We start from the raw sequence: 17,522 nt of genomic DNA on the forward strand, positions 1-17,522 counted from the left end.
GTGTTTGAGTCTGTTAGTGTGGATGTGGTGTCAGTGACATCGAAGTAGCTTTTCCTCTTTCCTTCACTCTGTCCATCTATTTACCCCATTTTTCTCTTTCTCTTTCTCCTTCATACACAATGTCTTTGTCTCTCCTCTTGTCTTCTTCTTTTCATTCAGTCTCTCTCTCTCTCTCTCTCTCTCTCTCTGTCCTCAGGCCTGTGTATCTCAGTCCATCCTAGCATGGAGATTGACTTGAGGCATGAATACATCACAACTAGCCATCCATGCACCCCCCCCTCTCTCTCTCTTACCCCTCAATCTCCCCCCGCCCTCCCATTTTCCAAGATCCCTCTCTCAGCACTTATCTCAAAGTTCGGATCTCATGCATTTTAATCGGCATGTCTATCTTCCGTTCTTCCCCTCTCCCTCTTTTCTTTGACTTTGGATCAGCGGCATCCTTCAAACAAACAACAACAACAAAACAACCCCCCTCCTCCTCCCCACCGGCTCCCTTTCCCCTTTTTAAATCAATATTTGCCATCAGCGAATAAATCGTATAATTTCCTGACTGTTAGACGAGTGCAACGCCGACATATTTACCTTCCACTCGTCTCTTTTTTTTGCTGTCGATCCCTCGTTCTCGCTGCGTGGCTATTAGCTAAGTGAAGGGGATGGATGGCTGTGAAGCACCGAACGATAGCATCTCCATCAGAATCGGCGACATTGAAAAATGGCCGCCGCCCCTCTGATGACAGCACAGCAAAAACACACACACACATGCACACACACACACACACACACACACACACACACACATAGGCATGCATATGTCCTCACACACACACAGAGTCAGAGAAGAGACATTTAAATATTCAAATGGAGCCAGGCAGTAATGATAAACGACAAGGGAAAAGTAGAATCAAGTAGCTATCGATGCAGAAAATGAAAAGAGAAGAAAGAAAAAAGAAAAGAGGAGGGAAATTAAGCAAAAAAAGATGGAGGCATTGAAGGAGAGTAACGCCAACAACTGAAAAGAGGGAAATAAAGAGGGGAGATAGATGGAAAGTGATTGAGAAAAAGACGGATGAATTAAGCAAATACAAGGGGATAGCTGAGGGGGTGTTACAGTAAATAAAATAAAGATGGAGAAGTGTTGAGCCACGAATTAAAAAGATGGAGGGAGTGCTGTAAGTGAATAGACAAGGACAAAAGGTGAAAGAGCAAATAATGATGAAGGGATTCACAGAATACAAAAGAGAAGGAGAAGGACGGTGGAGGGAGGATTGACAGAAAATATAAATGTAATGTAAAAAGTTAAACTGATTTATTTTAAAGGGAAGGGGCAGGGGGGGAAAAGTTTAGCAAAAAGGATGGCTAGGATGCGTATTACAAGTAAAAAGAGAATGTGAAAGAGGAGAGAGGCAGGATAGCGAGGACATGAAGTAAACAATGAAGGGATGAAAGGTGTGAAAAGAGGAGGGAGTGTGATGAGTAAATGATGGGTGTAGCATCAAAACTATTGCACTGCAACTGGACAGAGGATCAGAAATGGAGTGCAGATAAAAGCGGAAAAGAATCAAAAATAGAAACCGAAAAACAGTTTGGATGCAGGTTTTATTTCTGTAGGTCAAGGTCAAGGGGACAAAATGTTGTTGCTTTAAATAAATAAAATTAAAACAGGTTTAAATGATAGGAATATCATAAAATTAAATAAAAATATGAAATTAAACAAAATTGCTGGTGGTAGAATTCCTAATAGGGCTTAGTCAAAAAATGCAGTTTTCCCTGTATACTTATGGTATAAAAATGCATCAGTTACTGTGTGTAAATTAAACGAATAAACAATTCAAAAACTATGTAAAAAAAATTTGCATATGGCATAAAAAAACAAAACATAAAATAGCAACAAAGTAGCCCCACAAACAAAAACCCGTTCCACTACAGCAACTAAAGACTGGTGATGCCTTTCCTTTATCTGTATACCCCCATGTGGATCTGCTTTCCTAGTTCTGTTGCAGACCACCGTATCATCATCCGCATCTCTGATTTGTTTCAGTGGTTCCAACAGGTCTGGTCTTGTGCTAACTGAGGTGGGAGAAGCAACCAAGCTTTGTTGCTGGGATTAAGGATGGGGATGTCATCCTCCTACGTAGCTAGCGAGCCACCTAGCGACACCCATGACAGAAAAATGGCAGCAAGGGTGGATTAGAGTGACACAGCTGTTCAGGTTGTTGCAAGTTGCCTTGGGGAAAGTAACAACTCTTAAATCTGCATATTCCTTTGATTAGTCTTGGAAGACATTAACTGCCCCAAGGAAGGCTACCACAGCCTCTGTGTCAACTTAAAATAAACTCTCTCCCTAACAGATTTTGGCTAGCATAAAGACGATGTCAGGCTCAACGAATGAAGTGACTGGGGTGGCAATTCTGATTATCAGATTAGTGTTTTCCATGGAGCTTTTGGCAATTCAGTGAAGAAACAAGGCAAACTGAAAATCTGGCAGTTGACACTGTTGATCACTGCCAGAGTTCAAAATCTGGCAGGTCTTTGTGAGCAGTAAATGGTGATATTTCAAGATGTCAGGATGAACACAGTCAGTCACACCAAGTAGGCAACTGCAACTAAAACATGATTTTAAATGTCAAAATATTTTCCCCACGGTTGCTTAAAGAGTGACTTTTTGATTCAAAAAATAGAAAACTGTTCCGGAGCTCCTTCACCCCCCCCCCCCCGTGACAGCGCTCAAACAAAGGCATAAACCAGAAGGCAAGAAAATATTCAGCAACACTTGGTGGTACAAAATGGAGCATTCCTTGAAAATATTTCCATAAAGGACTCTGCAGACAGCCGTCAAGTGCTGCTGCTGTGTTTGATTCCTGCACGTCTGTGGAGCTGCAGAGGTGCGACAGTCTTACCTTTTAATGTGGTCAAAGCAGGTGAAGCATCGAGTGAAATCTGCTGAGAACTCCTGCGAATCCCTTGAACATTTCATCATGAGATGAGCTGCAAACAACAACAATAAAAAGATCTGCTCCCATTTTAAAGACCAGATAAAGGAATACTCCACTGACACTCTATCATTTGAGTATCAAATACTCACCAGCTGTCGGTTTGCGAAGCTTCCTTCTTTGTGGAGCGCGGCAGCTTTAGTAACATGCAGTTCATAGCAGTTGCAATAGATTCCAGTGGAAACCTGGAGTGAAAAATGTATCAAAACATGTAACAGTGTCCACTAATACACTATAAATGTTTCAGTATTATGATGATTAAAAGATGTAAACCCGGAAGCATTACTCTTTCTAAAATACATATTTTTGGCAGTCGAAAATAGTTGTAAATGACACTCATTTTTAGGGTTTCCATGTCCGGTGTCTGCCATTGGCTCATTATCGCTCTGAAATGATCTAGCGATACATCGTCTAAGATACAATTGTTTAGAATACAGATCAACATTGGATAAATGGATGACACAACCCTGTTGCCAGTAAGAATTTTGGCATTGGACAATTCTGCAAATTACGTGAAATGCCAGTGTTTTAAAATTCCTTCCTTCTGCATCGTCAGCTATGGGATTGGTAAACATTAGGGAAAGATTGTAGTCACGGAAAACAAACTGTGGTAAAGGTATGGTGAAGGTTAGGCAACTAACAGCTTAAGTGTAGGTAAAGGTTATGTTGTTACATGATACATCCACCACCCTCCACCCGACCGCCGCACCCTTATGCTGCGTTCCATTTACCTGGGACGTCGGAGCTGGGAATGACGTCACGCGCGAGTTGACCGCGTTACAGTACAACAAGCGGGAAAACTAAGATGGGCGCAGTCGCTATTGTTAGCAGCACCCGTTCTAGCCAGTTTAGCCATTGTTACCAATACCAGTTGATGACAACGCATTATGCAGTATTTTGCATATACAAACATCGCAGTAACATGTCAACGGATACAAAATGGACAGTACTGTCTGTACGACTGATTTAATGATCCTTAAGGAGCATCCCGATGTCTTCAGTATTAAAATATTATCAAATATTATAAATAATATTCGTATCAAATAGTATTAAAGCAGAGTCTGAATCATGTGTATTTTTAGATCAGTCTTTGTGCTATGTCAAAGGAGGAAATGACGACTGCTGGTAGGAGAACAGGCAGGGAGGACCCAAACGCAGACATGCAGGCAGGTACGGGAACCAGTTACGGGCTGGTTGGAAAGAACGTAAGTCTAAGAAAAACAAAATGAGAACATTAAGAGCTAAACAATCTGGTAAACGGCCGTGGAAAGACGGGTGATACACTGTGAACTGATTAGGGGATGGGAGACAGGTGAGGTGGGTGAGGCTCAGGTGAGCCAGACAGGGAGGAGGACAGTCCGAGGACATCTGGTGGGCGGATGGAGAGTGGCAGGAGACAGGGGCAGAATGGCAAAAATGAAACAGGGCTGAGACAACAGTTTTGACAGACGATGAGTTTATTGGCATGAATAATGCTGTAGGTTTGTTAATGAACCCCAAACAACCTGGTTCAGAGGAGGCCGCTGTGGAGCTGTTAAAACATAACGTCACCAGTGTGCTTCATAGACATACAGTTGTTGAGCCAGTTGTCACAAAAATCGTAAAACAAACCCTCTGAGTTGGGTTGTGTCTGTCCGTCTGTGTGACGGGTGTCTGTCCTGTCGTCTGTCTCCAGAGTAGCCACGCTGAGCTGATGATGATGGAGAGCAAGAAGACCAGCCTGCTGGGCCGAGCCGAGTCTCTGAAGAGGAGCGGCACCGAACTACCCAGCAGCTTCCACAGCAAGATACACAACCTGACACACACATGGAGACAGCTGGAGGTAACGGACACACACACACACACACGCACAAAAAAACAAAACACAGAGTCAAGTTTTAGAAATACAGGAGTGCGACACTGGCATCTTGGAGACAAACCAAACATGGAGATGGAATAGAGAGATTATACTGATATTTCTGTTGAGACAGGACTGTGTGTGTGTGTGTGTGTGTGTGTGTGTGTGTGTGTGTGTGTGTGTGTGTGTGTGTGTGTGTGTGTGTGTGTGTGTGTGTGTGTCTAAATTTAGGCTAATCAGCATTGACCTAATCTAGAACATGAAGATGATAATTAGTGTCGTCTCAATTAAGAAGCCCTGCTGCCACCGTGGCCTTTAACTGTGTGGTGGAATGTACCGGGATGGATGGATGGATGGAGAGATAGACGATGTACTAGAGCCCGACTGATAAGTCTGCTGAGCCAATACATTGGCCAACATTAGTTAATCAAAGATCCGTGTTGACATATATGTTAGCTGATAAGTGGAGAATTAGCTGTAGAGAAGTATTTGATGTTATGGGCGTTACATATTTTGTCTACCCGAGAGAGCCCTGGCAACTTGATTTATTTTTGAGCAGTGTCCTGCTCAGTACACATATTTTTATGCTTATGTAGAAAAAAACAGTTACTGGTCACTGTATTGTTATCATCTTTTGAAACTCTCAAATATCAATAGTGGTATCCGTTTTGTTCAGTTAAAAACAGCATACCTGCAGCTTCATGGCTGAGCCCTTACCTCAACCTGATTTAGATAAAAATACGTCTTCTCGGGGAAGTCAGAGCAGAGTGAGGCTCAGTGGTGGAGGCAGTGAAAGAAAAATGGAAAAATCATTGTCATCATCGTCATCAATCGTAAACCTCAGTCCTTTCACCAAAGACACAAGGTGATAATCAAGTCGGAGGTCACGCAGGTGATCCTCCTGCCCTTGTGCAGAAAGTTTACTTCGAGTCGTCTGCAGAGAACAAACTCATCAGGAAACGATCAGGAACGCAGAGAAGCGTCTGAAGAGGTGGAGACGGGCCGAGTGCTTGATGTCGCGTGGTGGGTAAACACGCGCAGCTGTTCATTTTCCAATCTGTTTGAACTGGCTGTGCATTGTGGAGCGACGACTGACCTCAGTGACGTCACAACCCTGTTGCCGGAGCCACAGTCGGCCCTGGGCCAAAGACAAAAGCGCACGCCAGCGCCGCTTCTGTACTCAGCAGCAGTAAATACAATTATTGTTCTGATTATTTTTACAATAACCAATAAACCAATAAAATGTTTTATTAAATAGTTTATTTTTACATCAAAGAATGTATTATTATTTAAAACAATAAATTAATTGTTTAAATCAATTAAAAAGTCAGGAGTCGTACTGTCTGTTGTCCTGTTGACAGGATGAAGTGGTTAGAATATTATACGCCATCAGACAACTAAAACGGGCAGTTCCCATGATTCTCCCTTTGCAGCAGCGCTTAAAAATAATTAAAATACAAGAAACACGTGAAATACAAATGAATATAACCCAAAAACCAGCACCTATGAAAAACAAATTAGAACTAAAATCAGTAAACCAAAAAAAAAAAAAAACCTATATTACAAAAACACTTTGGCAAATTGTGAAATATAACGGCTTGAAAACCTTTTCTCTTAAATGATCGTTTTGAATGTTCACAATGAACCAGACTCTAAATGCTATGTTACCCATGAGCCTCGGCTTCTGTTGCTAAGGAGAGAGACAGAGATAAAACTATGATGAAAACTGCTCCAAAATTTAAAATGAAGTGAAAGAACAGAAATAGATTCTCCTGGATGTCGGAGCTGTAGTAAATTCCAAAGGCTTCGACGTTGTAATTGGCACCAGATCAACGAAGTTGCAGGATTCATCCACAACTGAGCAAAAACTGCTGAAAGTTTCAGCAGGTTTCTGCAAGATGTTAACTGTTGCCTCAGCTCGCCGTTGGTCTGTAGCATAACTTTAGCCTCTGTAATCGGCCGTTTCTCACCGAAATGCAGCTTGGGAGTTGTAGTTGTAGTTCGTCCTGCGATGATGAAGAGCTCCAGCTGTCAGTCACGTAGCTTTGTTTATGAGAAAAGGAGCTTTTACTGCCGAAAAACGAGACACCTGAAATAACCCCCACCTGCGTCTCTTGAATTTGGATTACTTCAAAGACTGTAGAAAGCATTGTTTGCCTTGCTGATGGGCACATCGGCAGCAGCTGTTTTTCGTTACCCAGGCGTGGTGATTAATTCCAGGTCTGCGGCGGGGGTGACAGCTGGCGGCGGCTCGTCAGGAGGCTGAAATGTGACGATGTGACTTTGTTCTTCCGAAAGAAACAAACTCCTCTCTCCTGTCAAACCGAGCGGCACGTCGACGCATCGAGCTCATTCGCACGAACAGATAATGCCATCTGTGTGTGCGTCTGTCTCCATGTAGTCCCTAATGATGCACACACACACGCGTGCGCGCGCGTTATCGTCTAACACACAAATTCAAAGTTATCGGAAGTGTGTATGCGTGTGCATTAACATATGTACCTCGCTGAAACAGATTCCATTTTAGAAATTAAGCAACAGCAACAGATGAATCTTTCTCCCTGTCTCTACCTCCCTCGCTCTCTTTCTCCGTCGCTGTGTGTGTGTGTGTGTGTGTGTGTGTTTCTGCCACAGTAACCAGACTGTGATTCAACTTCTGCTACTGACATAGAGACATTTGGACTCTGAATGCTGTCTCACACGTACACACGCGGGGCTCGACAGCGCGAGCGTTTCACCCGCATTTGAGACTAAAAGGAGACGTGTGCTACCTGTAAAACGTATTTAGGAGCACGTGTGTGAATAACATCGTATCACGAAATTCAGCCCAAGCAGCCTCTTTTTTTTTTTTTTTCAACGGAAAAGTTGTTGAACCACCAACGCCTGCGCTGAACCGGTGTTGTCTGTTTAAAAAAAAACACGCGATCCACATACATTCTGTATGTTGCCCCTAAACTTCTCAACTCTGGAGCACAAGTGGTCAAAAAGAAAGCGTCAAGCCCTGATATAGCAAAGTGTGTGTATGTGTGTGTGTGTGTGTGTCATCAGGGAACAGAGGAATTCTGCAGGAATACAAAGAGACAGAGAAGCAATTATGTCTTCATTTCTCTCTGTCCTGGTTTTCCTTCATCCCCCATATATGGCCAAAGGTATGTGGACAGCCCTGTTCATATACTTTCACGCCCTTTTGATCTGAGGCGGTTTTTCATGCTTTGGGGGCCGGAACCGTCTTTTGACCCGTGGCTAAGCCCCGCTTCCCTTTGTCGCTGTTCTTGCACCTGTTCAGATTTCCATTCCAGAGCCGCGTCTCTAAACTCGACAGCGATTACAGCGGATTCATTTCTGAAACGAGGGTTTCTTTGTAAACAAGAGCAGCTCCTCACTTTTAGTCGGCAAGAGCTGAAGTCAGATTTTATTAGCTGTACCTACACTCTTAAAGATTTTTAGCCAGTTCAACTTAAAAATGTCAGTTCCCCTGCCGTCTTTAAAATATGAATGATTAGTTAGTCCTCTCATTATTTATGAAAATATAAAACAGACTGAGTCAGACAATACATGTCGAGAAGTCAGGACATTCATCCAACTTATTTCAGATCAAAAGATTGCAAGTCAGGGCAACCGGTTGAATTAACTTGGAATTAATAAAACTTGCATATTTCGATTAAGTAAATGACAGAAGATTTGTCGATCCCACAAAATTCCTGGATCATCGATGTCAGCCCTGTGAGCTGGTTTGAAACTCTGCCTCCATCTGACACGCACTCTGCGGCTGGCGATCGGCATTGAAGCAGCAGCACTTGCTACAAGAAAACATTCATGGAATAGTCCACATTACGACAGAAATGTGTAAATCACTTGGACAAGGAACTCAGAGGTTAGATTAAAACTTGATTGTGTGTGTTTTCAAACAGTATTTCATGTATTTCATATTCTGGCGAGAGAAGGCTCCGAGGATGAGGACTAGCCTTTCAAGTCAGGTAAATTTCCTCCAGTCTAATACAGAGCAGGGCAGAGTAGCTAATGTTTCCCTTAACTCTGATATATCGGCAACCTGTTTACCTCCCTCCCCTCCCTCATCAGCCCCTTTTCTCCTTCTCATTCTTACCCTTCCCTCTTTTTCTCCTCTTTTTCTTTCTTTCTCAATCTTCCCTCATCCCCTCTCTTTTGCTCTCCTCCTCCCTTCATACGACATACATTTTATCTTTCTATCCTTCTTCCTCTCTTTACCTCCCCAAACCTCTCTCCATCATCCTCTTGCTCTTTCTTTCTCCTTCCTCCAGATTTCTTTTCTATTTATCCTCCCCCTCCTTTTCTTTGCCTTACCCTCTCTTCATTCTTTCCTCCCCCCTTTTTTTTCTTTAATTTCGATTTATGTCCATACTTCGCGCTTTTTTTTTCTTGTCAAAATTTTCACTATGCATGAAAGGGCTCTCCTCTGTTTGTCTGTCTCGGTTTTCTCCACGCTCCCTCCTTCCTTCCCTCCTCCCTCCCCCTTCCAACATGGCGTCTGAGTAGCATATTAACGGGCCTATCAGTGCTGGCGTCGGCATCTGCTGCTCTGACACAAATTGGGAATTAACTGGAATTGATGTCCTGTGCTTCGCCTCTGAACTGTCCTGGCCTTATGTAGAATGTATTACACAGCATGCACGCACGCATGCACAAACACACACATACACACACACACGCAAACACACACACACAAGATAAACAACAAAGAAAATAAAGAGGCTGTAAATTAGCTTTCATATTTTCTGTTGTGGAGTTTGGCAGCAGCTTGTCATTTTTTGAAGTTGTTCAAGGTCAAACTTTGTGTGAGAGGATAAATACAAGGTATGTATATATAACGAGAGAGAGAGAGGTAGGTAGGTAGATAAATAGATAAATAGACGCAAAAGTTGACTGATGAAAGCAAAAAAAAGGTGCTTGCGAGTCAGAGAGACCAAAAAATGGAAGGTGTTTATTTCTTTCTCATCTGTCAAGTATATTAGCTCTTTAAACTATCTTTTCATCTGCGTAGTCATCCTTTTTCCCATCCACACTCTAAAACGCAGGAGTCAGGACCTGCAGGGAGCAGAGGAGGAGCAGAGAGGGAAAACAGAATCAGGTTAATTGAGCCCTCTTAAAAACAACACATCATCTCTCTCTTTGTTTCGTTTGCTCTCTTTATCTCTCTTATTTGCTAATTTTCTTTTTCAGTCTCAGTCTCTCCCACTGGATCTGTCCATTTGCTCCTTCCATCCCCACATTTTTCTATTTTACCTTCTCTCAGTTTCTCCCATATTTCTTATATTCCCTATCTCAGACTGTCAGTCATACTCTCTCTTTTTACCTCCCCACTCCATTCAGTGTTTCTTTTCTCCCTCTTGCTCTTCTTTGTTTTTCCTTCCTCTTTTTCTCCTCTTTTTCTTTCTTTCTCAATCTTCCCTCATCCCCTCTCTTTTGCTCTCCTCCTCCCTTCATACGACATATATTTTATCTTTCTATCCTTCTTCCTCTCTTTACCTCCCCAAACCTCTCTCCATCATCCTCTTGCTCTTTCTTTCTCCTTCCTCCAGATTTCTTTTCTATTTATCCTCCCCCTCCTTTTCTTTGCCTTACCCTCTCTTCATTCTTTCCTCCCCCCTTTTTTTCTTTAATTTCGATTTATGTCCATACTTCGCGCTTTTTTTTTCTTGTCAAAATTTTCACTATGCATGAAAGGGCTCTCCTCTGTTTGTCTGTCTCGGTTTTCTCCACGCTCCCTCCTTCCTTCCCTCCTCCCTCCCCCTTCCAACATGGCGTCTGAGTAGCATATTAACGGGCCTATCAGTGCTGGCGTCGGCATCTGCTGCTCTGACACAAATTGGGAATTAACTGGAATTGATGTCCTGTGCTTCGCCTCTGAACTGTCCTGGCCTTATGTAGAATGTATTACACAGCGTGCACGCACGCATGCACAAACACACACATACACACACACACACACACACGCAAACACACACACACAAGATAAACAACAAAGAAAATAAAGAGGCTGTAAATTAGCTTTCATTTTTTCTGTTGTGGAGTTTGGCAGCAGCTTGTCATTTTTAGAAGTTGTTCAAGGTCAAACTTTGTGTGAGAGGATAAATACAAGGTATGTATATATAACGAGAGAGAGAGAGGTAGGTAGGTAGATAAATAGATAAATAGACGCAAAAGTTGACTGATGAAAGCAAAAAAAAAGGTGCTTGCGAGTCAGAGAGACCAAAAAATGGAAGGTGTTTATTTCTTTCTCATCTGTCAAGTATATTAGCTCTTTAAACTATCTTTTCATCTGCGTAGTCATCCTTTTTCCCATCCACACTCTAAAACGCAGGAGTCAGGACCTGCAGGGAGCAGAGGAGGAGCAGAGAGGGAAAACAGAATCAGGTTAATTGAGCCCTCTTAAAAACAACACATCATCTCTCTCTTTGTTTCGTTTGCTCTCTTTATCTCTCTTATTTGCTAATTTTCTTTTTCAGTCTCAGTCTCTCCCACTGGATCTGTCCATTTGCTCCTTCCATCCCCACATTTTTCTATTTTACCTTCTCTCAGTTTCTCCCATATTTCTTATATTCCCTATCTCAGACTGTCAGTCATACTCTCTCTTTTTACCTCCCCACTCCATTCAGTGTTTCTTTTCTCCCTCTTGCTCTTCTTTGTTTTTCCTTCCTCTTTCTCTCTTTCATTTTTCAACTTTTGGTTATTTTTGGAGACAAAGTTAAGTTGTATGGTCTTTCAATGTCTGGATGAGAAATTAAAACTCATTAGTACGTAAAAAAACTCAATCAGGTCAGTGTTTTACATGAGAGCAACTGAAACACATCAAAAATCTTTACCTCGCCCTTAACAAATATCATTAGATCAAAACGTAAAAAACAAACTAAGCCAAAACTCCATTGAATACTCCATTGAAAAACATCCGTATTTTTTCAGATGTAGTGTGGAGGTTAGTGACAAATTACATTTAGCTGGCATTAAATCAAAGTTAAGAGAAAAAACTCAACAAGTGACACCATTCATTAATGTGTATGTTTTTTTTTGGATGTTTAATATGTTTGTTCCTATCTTTTTAAAAATAGAAGTTTTGAAGCTGTAACTGGTTCCTCAAGTTTAAATTCAGTCATTTTCAATTAAACGAAATCTCTTGACACACCGCAGCTTCAGAAAACCAAAGCAAATGAATAAAAACATCTTTACCACTTGGACAACATACTGTATACAGTTTGTCAGACTTAAAAAGAAAGAAGAAAAATACTACAAATAATAAAAAACACAACCAAATTATTAGACACAATCAGCAATAGCAAGGTTTCCAAGCAACGTCACCAGTGGGAGGCAGCGCAGGCCGGGGGCGGAAAACGAGTGTACGAGGAGATCAACGCCGAAAAGCTGTTTTTGTGCCTGAAACTGCTCGAATCGCAGAAGTGATGAGCGGAAAAACGTTCATCGTCCGAAGAAGGAAACCCGCCCCTCGGCTCAGAGGGCAGAGTTAGCCGTTAGCGCCGGGGATCTGGTCACAGCTCTGGATTATGAAGCTGTGGATGTTTTACAATGAAGCTGCAGGAATAAACACCTTTTTTAAGGTCGGACAGCTCACACTCTTACTGTGCGTTGAAGGCTGTTTAATGAATATTGCTGAGGCTCTGATTTCGACATGTGTTTAGAGTTTCAGCTTGGGACTCCTGATACAGGAGCAGACTGATGGCTTTGGATGGAAAAACATGTCACGTTGTTATGCTTATAATTTTCCAGAGAAACAAATTAAACAGAGTCTTTTCGTGATCCTGTGTGGCTGATCAATAATGCTGATTGAATCCTGTAGTCATACATGCTGATGTTACAAATATAAAAACCAGAATGAGAGCACCAGCTCTTTTTAAGTTTAACCTGCGCTGTCGGCTTGAGTTCTTGGACACACACAGGTCATTTCCCTCTAACTGTGGAGCTAGCTGTGTGTGTTGCCTCGTTAGGCGTTATCACTACAAGCTGCCGTTTTCTAATCTCTGGCTTATGTACCACGTTAGCTGCCAGAGCTGACAGTTCTGTGTCACATACAAATTCACCTCCAAACTGTAATTTCACAGGCTTCTAGCAGCTGCTCTAATTCTAAATAGTGAACATGTACGTGTATGTAGGAAGTTATGACACTGTGGAAACGTGTCTTCAACCCCACCGGTGCTTAACATGTCTATTGGACGGGAAAACACGGGAAACGTGTCTGTCGGCCAACGCATGCGCAGCATAAACAACTGTGCTACAAATACAAAGCACGCAAGCAATTACAGAAATGGCACAAGACATGCAGAACACAACAAAAGAAGTTTCCAAAGGACTCTGAAAATCTGAGTGTCCGCACATTAGCCGAGTGTCGTGCTGCTCAGCTCTGTAGGAAATAAACAGGCTTTGTTGATCGTGTTGCCTTGCAATGTGAACAACCACCTGTAGGGAAAAGAAAATGTCTGATTTTTTCAGGAAAAAAAATAATGTTTTTGTTACTTTTGTCTTGAAAAAATGTACTTTATGTCTTTTAAATTACATCTCCATCGACAGCTTATATCCATTCTTGTACACTATGCTTTCTCCATTTCTCTCTCCGTCTTTTTCCTTCTCTGTCTGTTTCTCTCTGCCAAGCTAACCACAGACTCATAATGACTGCCGCTTCTTCAGAGAACAAAGCTAACTGCACATTTCACCGATCAGGGGGTCCTATTATCGCCCCTCTTCAGCGTCTGATAGGCTGGTTTTACCTGCCAGAGTTCAGCTAAAGTAGTGTTTCCACTCAGGAGGGAGAGTTGCTGCTATACCAACGACTCAATACCTTTTGTACAAACACATACATATGCAAATTAGCAACAGGGACCCATGCGGAGCTCGTTCAGGAGCAGCTCTGTGTTCAAAGTTTCTCTTGTTATGGCTGCTTGTTAAAGTTGTAGCGAGAACTGCGAAATAACAGCTGTCTGATCTTTAAATTTTTCAAAACAATACAATATAAACCCAGAATAAGGCAAGAGAATGTACGGATTGTGCTGCAGACACTAAAGTTTGTTAGATGAACAGAAACTTTACCGATATCAAACCGGGTATTAATTAGACAGGTTAGTAAAAAACCTCAAAGCTGAGACAGTTACAAAACTAACATTAATATATCTCACTCAGACTTTTTAAAAACAGAATCACGACGATAATAAAAGCTCTGCTTCCAGCAACTGATCGTTAAACAGGAAGTAATCGGATGGACAGATACAGAAGCAAAAGAAAGCTGTGATGGAAAGGAATAGGGCTGCATTGGGAAGCTATAAGTATGGAGAAGCTGGACATTTATGAAGGAGGAACAGAGAGGAATAAATGCGTTCGAAGAAGAACTCCACTTCAGTAAGGAGAGAGGAAGATGAAATTATGAATATACGTTAATCGACAACTCAACTGCTAACAGCACCGTAAGACTCCATTAGCACCAATAGATCAGTTTCTAAAATAGCATACATTCAAACAATCATACGGTATCATAACACAAAACAAAGATCAAATTAATTAAAGCACCTTCTGACTTTTAATGGGAACCTTTTGTCCAAATTGTCTCAAAAGAGCGCATGCATTTCATCTGTGACAATGTCCTGTGATCGTGATGTTTAAAATCTCATATCCTGCTTTTTCCAGAAGTCAGTATTCCCTCTCGTAATATAACTTCTAAAGGCGAAGAATGAAGCAATTTCTGAAAGAGCATGCATTCAAACATCACGCTTCAGCAGTCTTAGCCAAATCAAATGAATATCTTTCAAATTTACATTCTTTTTGATATGAAATTGCCTCTTTTTGTTTCCCTGGACAGTATTTTCTTGCTAAAAAGACAGTAACTTCGGAAGATTCCCACTTGATTTGACTCACTCAGACTGCTGAAGCATCATATTAGATCACTACAGTAAATCCAAAAACTGCTAAATACGCACAGATTGCAAGTAAAAATTCACATTTGCACTGCACTATTTTCTTCCAGACGTTGGACCGTACGTGTTACAGCGTTGCCTGTTGTTAATAATGTTTGCCAGCAACTCTGCCCCGAGCTCGTCAAGATCGGCAAAGAACATAACAAGTTTGTTTCTTCTATATTAATGAACACTTTTCAGAAAAAAAAAAAAAAAAACCTGCACAAAAATCACACAAAACACACTTGTCTAAATCCAAGTGGGAAATAGTCTCTCTCAGCTGCTTGCCGTGTCTTACTGTGTGATCAACAGGGGTTGGAAAATTACTCTGCAGAGCTTATTACACACACACACACACACACACACTCTTGCAGTCAGGCCCTTGTTGTTCTCAGTGGTTCCTATTTGAAACAGTGATTGCTCCTCACTAAGCACTCTTTCAGTTTGTATTGTGTCTAAATGATGTCTCGGGTGTGAATATCAGCTCTGTAAGTTAAGCCGCCAGAAGCTCTGAAGTAGCAGCTGATCTTTTTTTGCACCTGGATAAAACACCAGTCACAATGTCGAAGGTTTGTTCATCAACAGCAGCGGCCTCGTTAACACAATAATAACAAGCTCCACCGCGGTGATAACAGCGGCATTAGCAACATCAGGCTAATTCATTAGCAACCTTGTTGTAATGAATAATTATATAAAAGGATGAGCTAGGGGCTATGGTATATGGATTCATTTTTATCGCTCGCAAGCACCAGAAATATTTAACTGTCACTGAGATCAACAAAATCTTCTTACAGCTGGAAACACAACAACATTTTTGAATGCGTCGGGTCATGAAAACAGAGGAAATCAGTAGGGGGTGCTGCCAAATGTCTTGGGTGCTACTGTTGGTTCTAAATTGCATTTGTATTTTTTATATTTTGTTAATGTGAGATGCAAAGAGGCCATTTATATCCTGTCCACACCTTCTTCCCACAACTGATCCAACATTCACATGCAAAATGCTGCTCCTGATAATAAAAAAGTATTAGAAAAATATTGAAGGTGACAGGGGCCGTCTGTTCTACAGATTCTCAAAGCTTAGGATATTTTTCAATTAAAATCGATAGAATTGAAATAAATCTGTGTTAAACATTCAGCAAAGTAACGTCACCTTCGTACTATAAACAAGACCAGGTCAAAACCTTGCATGCGGCTGGACTTGCCCTTTATCTGTTTGCTTCTCTCCTACTGTCTGTGCTCACATATACAGTAATTTAATCCATCTGAATTCCCAACAAAGCTGTTCTCATTTACAAATTTTTCTGTTTCTGTTGTCAGACAATGGAACCAGTATGAAACACTGACTGAAACGTGGCCCATTAAGACCACATGTTAACCAGCAGTCACTTCCAAGACATTTCCAAGCTGCTGCTCTGCTGCTAAAACCCTGGTTTTATAACCACGACGTCGTCTGACAGAATCACCAGACACATGAGTTAGAGACAACGGTTGTGCTGTGATTTCAGGTATATTTACCTGTAAAATGATCAGTCAGAGAGCAGGTAGAAGCTCATTCGCGTCTGTGTCAGCTGCCGTGCGGTCAACTGAATGAGAGGCATAGAGAGGTGTTACCTGCCGAGGGAAAGCCAGACCTCGCACTCGCGGGGCAACGCTGGCGACTCTCTTCTACGGAAAGTCGCTGAAGTTTGTCCAAAAAGTTGCTAGAGGGGTCATTAGGTGCTTCTGTGATGAAAAGTCAGTATATCTAGTGAGAAAGGCAGTAAGTTGGCCGTGCTGCTTGTAAACACCCCCCTGATGGCGCAAGAGTGCATACACCAGTTCATTTTGAAAGACCAGTGGCCATTGGGAAAAATGGTGTAACTTCATCACTCAGTCAGTCAGTCAGAGACATTTGTGTTTATAGGGCTCTCTGGTTGGGGTCCAGTCAAAAATGTGTTATAATATTACCTAAGAATCAGAAAATATGACGTCATATATGTCATAGAAGAACAGCAAACACAGTCCAGTAAAAAACTCTCACTCAACCATGAACAAGACCTACTAATGTCAAGAACAACAGTAACATGAATGACATCAAATTCACACTAATGTCCACACTATCCTCCAGCACTTTAGGAATTAATACTGTACACGACGTCCCTTTTATTTATCTGTGCATTACCTCGGGTAAATGATTAATGGCCATGTACGTATTGATTGATGTGCTACTTTGCATAATGGAATATTGACAGAACAAGGAGTTCTCGCACTAACTCCGTGGCTCTTTCCTTTTTTTCCTCCTCTCCTCTCTCGTCTTTCAGAAAATCCTCTCAGAGCATTCAGGACCCAGTTCTTCCAAGCAGAACCGGTCAGCCAACGTGAGCTCTCTGCTTGTCGGCGGTCAGGGCGTCACCGTGGAAAACCCTCGCGCGGCCCTCTCCCCGCTGACCAACTCGCTCCTGGAGCAGCTGGAGGCTCGTATTAAGGAGCTGAAGGCGTGGCTGCGAGACACCGAGCTCCTCATCTTCAACTCTTGCCTCAGACAGGACAAAGACGCCTCAGAGCAGCTCCAGAGCTTCAAGGTAGGAAAAGCAGTGTTTTTTAGTCAGACACCTCCGATGTTGGACGTGTCAGCCTTAGCCTGTCTGGCTGCTTTCATATCAAAGCAGGAGATCCCGGAAACACAAAGTGTATAGACTAGCTTTAGTGTAATCAGTAGCAATCAGTAGCTCTCCAGCAGCCCAAAAAAACTGTATATTTGGAATATGCAGATATTTTTGCTTATGA

At 42.0% G+C, this 17,522-nt stretch overlaps 1 protein-coding gene across 1 annotated transcript in view; it reads left to right on the forward strand.

Annotated features, from left to right (window-relative positions):
* Positions 1–17,522, forward strand: part of akap6 (A kinase (PRKA) anchor protein 6) — a 190,619-nt gene that overhangs the window by 127,585 nt on the left and 45,512 nt on the right. The window contains exons 15-16 of the mRNA XM_040137439.1: positions 4,666–4,812; positions 17,057–17,317. Coding sequence (XP_039993373.1) covers positions 4,666–4,812; positions 17,057–17,317 — 408 coding nt within the window. The remainder of the gene's footprint in view (positions 1–4,665; positions 4,813–17,056; positions 17,318–17,522) is intronic.

Source organism: Xiphias gladius, chromosome 10, assembly GCF_016859285.1.
Source record: "Xiphias gladius isolate SHS-SW01 ecotype Sanya breed wild chromosome 10, ASM1685928v1, whole genome shotgun sequence".
Classification (NCBI taxonomy): Eukaryota; Metazoa; Chordata; class Actinopteri; order Istiophoriformes; family Xiphiidae; genus Xiphias; species Xiphias gladius.